Raw genomic sequence first — 10,608 nt, forward strand, 5'->3', positions numbered from 1 at the left:
ATGTGCTGGAGTTGAGTGGGCCGCAGGGCGATGCCGTGGGGCTAGAATGTGATGCCACAGGGCTGGATGGTTGCAGGGGACAGCTATAGGGCTGGACGTCTGTGGGGCGCTGCTGTGGAGTTTGGGGAGGCTGTGGGGTGATGCCGTGGGTCCAGGCTCAGTCCGAGTAGATGATGAAGCCAGAGAAGGTGCTGTACTTGTTGTTGTTGCCGCCGTGGGCTTTGCCCCCGTCCAGCTTGATGAAGACCTCGTCCCCCGCGTCCAGGTGCAGGATGACGCTGTTGCTGGCGTAGTCGTAGTTCTGGTCGGCGTCCTGCGCGATGGCGCTGGCCCGCACCTGCGCAGGGGACACCGCGGCACCCGCCTCAGGGGACACCCAGGGGACCGGCTCATCCGCAGCCAGCAGGGCCGCCCGCAGCCCCGATGGCTCAGGGTGTCCCTGGTCCCCACCCGTGGGTCACAAATGGAGGTGGCTTCTCCGAGCATCGCTCAGAGCCTTTCCCCGGGCGGCACCCTCAGGCGCGGGACCACGGGTCTGGGTTGGGATGTGGGACACTATCACCCGATTTGAGTGCGGGACCACGGCCCCAACATGGGACCGCAGCTCCAAATTCAGACACAGGACCACAGCCCAGGCACAGGACCCCATCTCCAGATTCGGATGTGGGTCCACAGCTTAGACCCAGGACCTCATCTCTGGATTCGGGTGCAGGACCATGGCTCAGATATGGGACCCCATCTCTGGATTCGGGTGCAGGACCATGGCTCAGATATGGGACCCCATCTCTGGATTCGGGTGCAGGACCACGTCTCAGACATGGGACCCTGTCTCCCAGTTTGGATGCAGGACCACAGCTCAGACCCAGGACCCTGGCTCTGGGTTCAGATGCAGAACCACATCTCAGACACAGACCTCAACTCCAGATTCGGGTGCAGAACCACGTCTCGAACACAGGACCCCATCTCCCGGCCCAGCCCCAAACTAATTTGCTGAACCCGGCGCATCCCCACACGTCTTCACGGGCATCACACGGGTGGCAAGGGCTGAGCTCAAACTCCCAAAACCAAACCTCACCGCTCACCCGGATCGCAACCCGCTGTGGGGCGGGATGCTCCCCCCATAAACATTTCCTCGGTGCCAGAGGACAAGGCCAGGAGGAGCCGGCAGAGCCAGAGGTGCCGTAACCGCCAGGCAAAGCAGCTCCGCGGTGGAGCCGGCTGCCGCGGCTGAATTATTTGGATAATCAAATCTCCGCCGGCGCCTTGCGGGGAGATCACGCGGCGCTGGGTGACAGTGACAAGCCGGCAGGTAAAATCCCCAGTGAAATGCGAAAGCGATGCACAGGGGAGAAGAGGCTCCTAATTACAGCTGACGAGAATGGGCTCTTAATTGGCTGGTGCCGGGGAGGCAGCGCTGAGCGGCTGCGGGGTCCCGGGCCAGGGGGGCAGGAGGGGTGTCCCCATGGATTCCTGTGCTTTGGTCCCAGGACGGGGGCCCCAGGGGTCCCCTCCCCCTCGGGAATGCAGCTGCGTCTCCCCGAGCCCACAGGCAGCTGGTGAGGGCGTGGTCAGACACTGTTAACTCTGGAACCTACTGATGGCCCAACAGGTGGTCCCATAGGGCTCGCTCTTGCCCATGCAGCCATATCCCTTGTGCCACCATCAGCGCTGTCACCCTGTTAAAAGTCACCCTGTGCCTACCCCACCACCACGAGGGTCCCCGTCCCCACGGGGGGACAGTGAACATCAGTCGGTCACAGCGCCCCAGTCCCAGGGGATGCTGCCTCGGCGGGGTCTTGCCAAGGAAAAGGAGTTGGGGACGAAGCAGAGCGGAAGGAGAATCAGGAGAAGCCATTTGGTGCCGGGCTCTGCTGCCATTGCCCCCCCCCCCCCGCCGCAGCCAGAGCCGCCCAGTGTCATCCGTCTTCCCTCGTTAAGGAGCTGCCTCGTCACCGCGCGCCCGCCAGCCCTTGGCACTAACCAGGGAAGATAAATGGCAGCACCGGGGCCGGGCTGAGCCGCTCCCGGCACCGCAGCGGCACAGGGGGTGGGGGCTGCCACCGCGTCCCCCTCCCATGGCCTTGTCCCCCTCGTCCTGCTCCGTGCCTCAGTTTCCCCCGTCCACGGCCACACACAGCCCCTGGAGGTGGGAACTGTGGGGAACACGGCCCCCAGCAGCCGCTGTCACTGACCCCAGTGACAATGCTGGGGTGATGTCACCCGCCCTGGGCACACCGTGGGCTGGGGATGGTCCCTGACGTGGCTGCACCCAAGGGGGGGACACGGGCAGAGGGGGGAGCACCCGTGTCCAGGCTGAGCCACTCACAGTGACACTCAGCACCTTGGGGACACCAAGTGTCCCGGCCACCGCAGCCCAGGACCCCCACGCGTGGCAGCGGGTGTCCCCCAAACCCCAAGTGCAGCAGCGGGTGCCAGCCCAGACCCCCAGGCACGGTGCTGGATGTGCCCCCAGTGCACCCCTGAGTCCCCACAGTCCGCTTGGGGACCATCCCCAGGCCCCCACCCACAGGGACACCCCGGGGCTGTGTCCCCCCGAGCCGCAGTGCGGCCACAGCTTTGGTACATGGGACAGCGGGGACAGAACACCCACCCCCCGCCACAGGGACCCCAAAACCACTCGGCTCCATCCCCCCCCATCCGCCCATCCAGCATCTCCCCCCAGTCCCACTGCCCCACTCCAGGCTAATACAAATACGAATAATTAATGCTAATTAACCCCCAGGAGCAGCTCCCCTGGCTCTCATTAACTCCAGCCCTGACGCAGGGGTGATGGGCTGCGCCCCAAACCAGCAGCGCCGGAGGAAAGTGGGGAGCTGGGGGGGTCCCCAAGTTCTAATTCCATCGGGATCGACCCCTATTGCCTGGGGGCACCCCCAGTTCTGCCGGGATGGGGGATTTCCCATAATAAACCCCTTATTAACCCCTTTTTTTGAGAATTTGGGGGTATCTTTTTTAAACTCTCCCGCCAGTGCACTCCCCTGCCTTCCAAACCGCTTCTTTATAAATATTGGAGTGGCGATACCTCATTAGTAATTAACAAGCGGTTAATTAAGCTGCATCGTGCGCCCGCCCGAGCACGGCTCCTCTCGACGAGGGCTCCGTAGCTTCTGGAAACTCATCCGGTAGCGCCCAGGAGCATCGATCCTGCACCGAGCAGTGGGGATCGGGGCTCGGGGGGGTGGGAAGAGGTGAGAAGGTTTTGGGGGGGGTCCCCAAAAATATTTTGGGGGTGGGATTTTGGCAGAGGAAAAAAGGGGTGAGGTGGGTTTTTATGGGGATGCTCAGACCAGAGTTATACAGATGCTGCTTGGGAGAAAGAGGCAGCGGTGCCAAGCGCTGCTGGGACCCCCCAAAATTTGGGGATGGGGGGGGGGGGGAAAGACCAAAAAAAAGATGCAATAAAATATAAAATTAAACTGTTTGGATGGAGAAAAAATGGCAAGTGGCTCCTGTGTCGACTGCGCTCCCAGCTCAGAGGTTTTCGGAGCCGAGGGGTGACGCATGGTGGTTGTGCCAGGGCTCCTGCTCCCCCCACCCCCGGCTTTTTTTGGGGTTGATACTGAGTTTGGGGTCATTTGGTGTCACACGTCCCCAGGACGGGGATGCGCCGCGGGGCTCGATGCCGGGAGAACAGGATGGGAAGCGGGAGCAGGATGAATCCCGGCGAGGACACCGGCTGCGGTGACACTGAGGGGATGGAGCCCGGGTGACATTCCGGGGGTCGCAGCCACGTCTCAAGTCACGGCCGGGGGGACACGGTGTGGGAAAGGGGCAGCACCCGAAAACCGCGGGGCTGGAGGGGCCGTGTGGGGGTCGGGAGGATTTGGGGATGGTGGGGCTGGGAGGGATGGGGGGACAGGGATGGAGCAGCCCGGGGGTGTCCCCCCCGTGGTGTCCCCACACCGCCCGGCTGGGGAAGGGGACATCTCTGCTGAGACAGCGGCGGCAGAGCTGGCTCCGGGCTGGGTGCAGCACCCAGCAGTGGGGCAGGCGCTGTCCCCTCCGGGCCACCACAGACACTGTCCCCCTGGAGAGTGACAACAGTGGGGAGGGCAGGACACCCTGGGGACACGGCGGGGACACCCTGAGGCACCCCAGAGGCACAGCGGAGCCGAGGAAAGGACCGAAGGGACACATCAGGGCAGCACGGCTGTGGTGGCAGTGCATGTCCCCAGCACTGAGAAGGGGACAGAGCACCCAGGGGAGCCTCTCTGGGGATGGGAGAAGGATGGGGGTCCTGGAGGTGCACCCAGAGCCCATTATTGTCACCAGGAGAAGGATGGGGGGCCCTGGGAACGCACCCAGCGCTCATTGTTGTCACCAGGAGAAGGATGTGGCACCCCGGGGGTGCACCCAGAGCCCAGCATCACTACCGGGAGGAGGACGGAACATCCCAGGGTTGCGTCTCCAGGGCAGGGAGAGGGATGAGACACCCCGAGGATGTTTCTCTGGAGCCGGGAGCAGGACGAGGCGTCCTGGGGATGCATCCGGAGACCATCGTGTCACTGGGAGAAGGATGGAGCACCCTCGGGGTGCAGCTCTGCGGCTGGGAGAAGGATGTGACACCCCAGGGATGCACCCAGAGCTCATCATCGCCACCGCAAAAAGGATGGAGCACCCCGGGGGTGCATCTCTGAGACTGGGAAAAGGATGGGGCACCCTAGGGATGCACCCAGAGCCCCCCACTGTCACTGGGAGGATGCGGGTCCCTGGGGACGCATCTCCAGGGCTGGGAAGAGGATGGGGCACCTCAGGGATGCACCCACAGCCTGTTATCACCCCTCGGAAAAGGATGGAGCACCCATGGAAGCACCCAGGGCCTTTCTCCAGTGCGTGGGGGGCAGCGGCAGCTCCGGTCCCGCCGTGGGGCTGGGAGCCGGGGTGGGCAGCCCTTACCTGCCCGTTCTTGCAGAGGTCGGCCCACATGCTGGTGCCGTCGCCGCCGCGCATGAGGACGTGGTAGGTGAAGAAGTAGGTGCCGGGGATGGCGCAGGTGAACTTGCCGGAGGCGGCGTCGTAGCTGTTGCCCAGGTTGGTGACCACGTCGTCGAACTTGAGGACCTCGTAGCCCTCGTGGGGGTTCTTGAGGCCGGCGTAGAAGGCGACGCGCGGCACCGTGCTGTAGGTCGCCGCGCTCACCGCACCCGTAGCCCCCGGTCCCGGTAATCCCGGGGGTCCCGGTCGTCCCGCTTCACCGCGCGCCCCCGCCGGTCCCGGCGGTCCTGGTTCTCCGGGCGGTCCCGGCGGTCCCGGTTTCCCCGGTCGCCCCGGTTTGCCCTGGGGACCTTGCACCAGGGTGGAGGGCGGCGGGAGGGGGCCGCGTTCGGCCGGTTGCGGCGGGGGGGCAGCGGCGGGGCCATAGGGCTCGCAGACCATCCGGCAGGTCCCCAGCATCTCGTACCGGCCGTCGGTACCGGCGGAGCTCACCAGCACCGGGATGAGCACCACCAGCACCAGCACCATCACCACCCCCGCCGCGGCCGCCAGCAAAGTTTTCCGGCCCAGGCTGAGCCGCCGCCCGGCCGGGGCGCGTTGTCGCCCGGGGGTGGCAATGGTGCCGGTGGAGGGGAGCAGGGCGGCGGCGGCGGGGGGGGCTCGGGGGTGGCGGCGGCCGCTCCGCTCCGCTGCGCTCCGCTGGCTCCGGTGCGCCCCGCACCGCCCAGGCCACGCCCACCCGCTCGGGACACGCCCACCTCCCCGCCCACCGCCGCCCTGGCCCCGCCCACACAACGCACTGGGCGGGGGGACACGCCCCGGCCACGCCCACCCCTGCGCCCCCCCCCCGCCCCGCCCCACCCGCGACCCCCGCGTTCTCCGTCGGACCCGGTCCCGCCACCGCTGGGGACCCCTCGGTCACCCCGAGCCACGCCCTGTCCCCACGGGGCGGTGCCACCCGGGGACCCGGCTGCCGCGACCCCACGGGGGCTGGAGCTCAGGTCACCTCCGTGCCCAGGAGCTGGGGACACCCCCTGGGACCTGTCACCTGTGTCCCCACAGGGGCAAACCCACGGGTGACAATTCCCACAGCATCCCCCACCTCTCTGCCTCAGTTTCCCCGGGTCTCAGGGGACCCACGCTGTGGGACAGCTCAGGTGACCCAAGCACCCATTGGGGTCAACCATGGGGTGGTGAGACGGGATGCCACCACCAGCGGTAAAGGCTGCTGTGACAACCATGCACACGCAAGTGCCACCACGGGGACAGCCAGGCCGTGCTCGGGGGTGACGGCCACGCCAAAGAGCCGTCCCCGGCGGGGCTGAGCACCGGCGGGCCCGTGACACGGGGACAACGCAGCTGCGCCCGCTCCGTCGCCTGCCATCTCCATCAGCCTCAGCGGGGACAGCGGGACGCGATGGCAAGTGACAGGCGCCGCCAGCGCCGGGGGTGAGCGAAGGACGCGGGGCCGGGGGGGACACACGCGGTGGGGATGGGGTGGGGGGGACACAGGCGTAGTGCAGCCCCGGGGCTGCTCCCAGAGCCGCGGTGGTTTGGTGGCCTTGGGTGACAAGGCCAAGGTGGCATCAACCCCAGTGGTGCCCATGGATGGCCTTCCCAGCGGGTGCGTCCTCATCGTAACACCCCCCAAAAACCCACCCTGGGGGTGCGTCCCCTTCCAGTGCCACTCCCAGGCGATGTCCCCAAACCCCAGGGGACACGTGGGGGACAGATCCCAGCCCCCCAACCCAAAAGGGGGAGGGACCAAGGGGACACTTGGCAGCACATCGATCGTCCCCGCGTCCCCCTCAGCTCCCGCAGAGGCTTTAATTTAATCAGCGTGCGAAAATCAATTAGTCGCCTTTAAGGAGGCAATTATTCCTGGGGGTTTAACGAGGCTTGGGGGGGGGGGCAGAGTGTTTTCGGGTGGGTGTGCTGCCAGCCCCATGTCCCCCCGAGCTGTCACCATCATGTCACCAGCTCCTTCCCTGGTTCTTTTCTCAACTGTTGTCCCCCACTCCCACCTCATTATCCTTCTTTTTTAACGAGCGCCTAAAAATACGCCTCGGCGAGGTCACAGGCTGCGTGAGTCACCCGCCAGCGCGATGGCGCGGTGGCCCGGGTGGGCAGGGGGATCCGCGTGGGGACGGGGTGGCCGTGGTGGGGACACAGGGGACACGGGCGTGCCCTGGTTGTGTCAAGGGATCGTCTCACCCGGAGGGTTGGGGACATCTCTGGTCCTGGTCACTGTGTCCTCATGCTGGGGCCACAGCCCCTGGTCTCCTCAATGCCATGGGTCATTGTGTCCCCATGGCATGGCCGCCACCCCAGGGCAGCTCACCGCCAAGAGTCACCGTGTCCCCATGGCATGGACACCATGGCCCCAGGCTGTGTCCCTACAGCCTGGTGGCAGAGCTGGGATGGCTTCAGTGCCACCGTGGGGCAGCAGCACCCTATGGATGGGGACAACACCCCAGAGTGCTCCCTGTCCCTGTCCCCAACCCCTGCATGGGGGTGCAGCGCAGCCCCCGAGCTGGCTCCATCCCCATGGGGACAGACACTGCTGGGCCACGGCTGGGAAACGGGACACAGCTGGGAGGTGACAGCAGTGGCAGCAGTGGTGGCAGTGGCAGCAGTGGCTACAGTGACTGCAGTGGCAGCAGTGGCGGCTGCGGTGGCCGCTGTGGCTGCGATGGCTGCAGTGACAGCAGTGGTTGTGGTGGCTTGCAGTGGTTGTGGCGATAGTGGTGGCAGCAGTAACAGTGGTGGCTGCAGTGGTTGCAGTGGCTGATATGGCTGCAGTGGCTGTGGCAACAGCAGTGGCTGTGGTGGTTACAGTGGCTGCGGTGACAATGGTGACAGTGGTGGTTGTAGTGGCTGCGGTGGTTACAGTGGCTGAGGTGACAGTGGTGGCAGCGGTGACAGCAGCGGCTATCGTGGCTGCGGTGGTTACAGTGGCTGCGGTGACAGTGGTGGCTGTAGTGGCTGCGATGGTCACAGTGGCTGCGGTGGCAGCGGTGACAGCGGTGGCCGCGGTGACAGCGGTGGCTGCGGTGACAGCTCACTCGCGGCAGCTCCTCCGCAAAGGTTAAGCAAACAGCAGCTCCCGCGATCGATGCGCCCGGCCCGGGGCTGTTTGCTCTGCCTGGTGACGCGGGGATGGGGGTGGGTGACGCCGGGGGGGACGCTGGTGGCCGGGGGGGCTGATCGATGCTCGGGGGCGCAGGCTCGGCCTGGGGGTGGCTGAGCCCCGCAACCCCCCACTGCTCACTGGGGAGCTCGTTAAGGGGGTTTGGGGAAGGGCGAGTGCAGCTGGGGCGGGACAGGGGCTGGGGGGTCGGTGCTGCGCTGTGCCTCAGTTTCCCCTCCCGGTGCTGCAGCCAGAGGAAGCTGCTGCTGCCCATAGGACCACGCGTGGCCAGGGGGACACGGACCCTGCACTCGTGGCACTGTGTCCCCGCTGCCGTGGTCACCCCAGGCACGCAACGCTCATGGCTCAGCACTAATTAGCACCCAGAGGCAGAACTAACGACCCCGATGTCAGGCCGTGCTGACGAACCTGGGGACAGGGCTGCAGGATGGAGGCGACGGCACGGCGGGTCCCAGCGCTGGACGGGGCAGAGCGTGCTCCTGGCTGGCTGGTGGCCAGATGGCTCGTTGGCTGGTTGCATACTTGGCTAGAGAGCTGGCCAGTTGGCTACCTGGCTAGCCACACAGCTGAGTGGCTGGTTGGCAGGTAGAAGACTGACCAACTGCTGGTTGGCCAACTGGCTACTTGGTTTGAAGGCCACCTAGATGGCTGTTTGGCTAGCCAGCTGGCTAGTTAGTTGGCCAGTTGGTTGATTGGGTGGCTGGTAGCTGATTGGCTAGCTGGCAGGTCTAGTCTGGCCAACTATGTGGTTGGTAGATGACTAGCCAGTTGTCTGGCTGGCTAGATGGCTACTTGGTGCGTTGGCTGGCTAGCTGGTTGGTTGGCTAGCTGGCCAGTTGGCTGCTTGATTGTCTGGCTGGCCAGTTGAGCAACAGGCTGGCTGGCTAGTTGACAGGCAAACTGGCCAACAGGTTGGTTCGCTGGCTGGTTGGCTGGCCATCTGGCTGGTTGGCAGGCTGACTAGTTGGCTACCTAGTTAGCCAACAGGTTGGTTGGCTAACTGGTTGCTTAGCTAACTGGTCAGCTGGCTACCCAGCTGGTTGGCTAGTTGATTGGCCAGGTTGGTTGGCTGCCCTGGCCCTGGGGACAAGGATGTGCCACACGGCCCAGCCCAGCGCTGGCACCGTCCCTTGTCCCGTGCAGGAGCCCAGCTGCAGGTAGGGGGACAAGGTAGGGGTGGCACGTCCCCCGCCCGTCCCTGTCCCCGTCACTGCCTCTCATTATGGCTGCGGCGGGGCCGGCCACCCTCCCGCTGCGCGGCAATTAAGGGCTGCCAGCACCGCGGCTAATTAGCGCTGCTGAGTGACGGGAAGTGGCTGCTCGCCTGGCAGCAGGGAGGGCGGGTGGAGGGGACAGGATCGGGGACGGGTCCCCCAGGGGGACTTGGGCTGCTGGGACCTGCTGTGCTGTCCCCAGGGTGCCCCAGGGCTGGTGGGGACGGGGTGTGACACAGCCAGGGGTGTGCAGTGACATTGGGTGACAGCCCACAAGATGTGGGGGGGGTGGCACTGTGGAGTGTCCTGCACGGTATGTGACACCCCAGGCCATGCAGTGACGGTGACACTGGGTGACACCCCGTGGGCCACGCAGTGACAGCAACACTGGGTGATACACTGCGGGACAGCAGTGAAAGTGACACTGGGTGACACCCCGTGGGCCACGCAGTGACAGCAACACTGGGTGATACACTGCGGGACAGCAGTGACGGTGACACTGGGTGACACCCCGTGGGCCATGCAGTGACATAGCACTATGTGACATCCCATGGACCAGGCACTGACGGTGACTCTGTGTGACAACCCACGGGAGCTGCAGTGACACTGCATGGCACCCAGCGGCCCCGCAGTGACAGTGACACCCTGTGCACTGTGCGGTGACAGTGACACCATGTGACACCCCGGGGAGCAGCAGTGATGCTGTGCCGTACCGCAGGGCTGCATCGCAGCACCGTGTGACACGAGTGGGACTGAGCGGCCACGGTGACACCATGTGACAACCCAGGGGCTGTGCAGTGACAGTGACACTGTGCCATAACCCAGGACCGTGCAGTGACACTAGTGACACTGATGCCATGTGGTGACATCACACTCAACCCCTCCATCCGTCCCCCCCCTTGGGGTCCAATCCTCCCTGGGTATTGGGGACAGTCCCCACTGGGGGATGTCACCCTGTCCCTACAGCCCTGTGTCGGGGGACCTGCCAGCCCCGGGACATCTGCACCCCCACCTGCCTGGTGGGTGCCAGGGACAGGGTGCACTGGAAATGGGGTGCTCTGGGGAGGGGGTGCAGCGGGAGGGGGACACTGGGGACAGGGGGCAGTGGGAGGGCGGCCGCTCGTCTGTCACGAGTCCCCGTCAGCCGCAGCGCCATCGATCCCATTTGCAGCAGGTAAATATTTGGGGTGTGCGGCGCGGGGGGGTCGCTGCTCACACAGCCCCGATTGATGGCGGGAGGTGCGGCGAGCGGGGGCGGCCTCGGCGCGGGGACGGGGACACAGCGGG

The 10,608-nt window shown here is 65.5% G+C and overlaps 1 protein-coding gene across 1 annotated transcript; it reads right to left on the minus strand.

The window, feature by feature from the left end:
- On the minus strand, nucleotides 1–5,499 carry C1QL1 (complement C1q like 1). Its single transcript, XM_082070651.1, has 2 exons — nucleotides 4,918–5,499; nucleotides 1–337 (listed from the first exon to the last, which is right to left on the minus strand). The coding sequence occupies exons 1-2, from the start codon at nucleotides 5,482–5,484 to the stop codon at nucleotides 158–160; spliced, it is 747 nt and encodes a 248-aa protein (XP_081926777.1). The 5' UTR covers nucleotides 5,485–5,499; the 3' UTR covers nucleotides 1–157.
- Between the last annotated feature and the right edge of the window lie 5,109 nt (nucleotides 5,500–10,608).

This window comes from Streptopelia decaocto (assembly GCF_964273445.1).
Source record: "Streptopelia decaocto genome assembly, chromosome: 22".
NCBI classification, from domain to species: Eukaryota; Metazoa; Chordata; class Aves; order Columbiformes; family Columbidae; genus Streptopelia; species Streptopelia decaocto.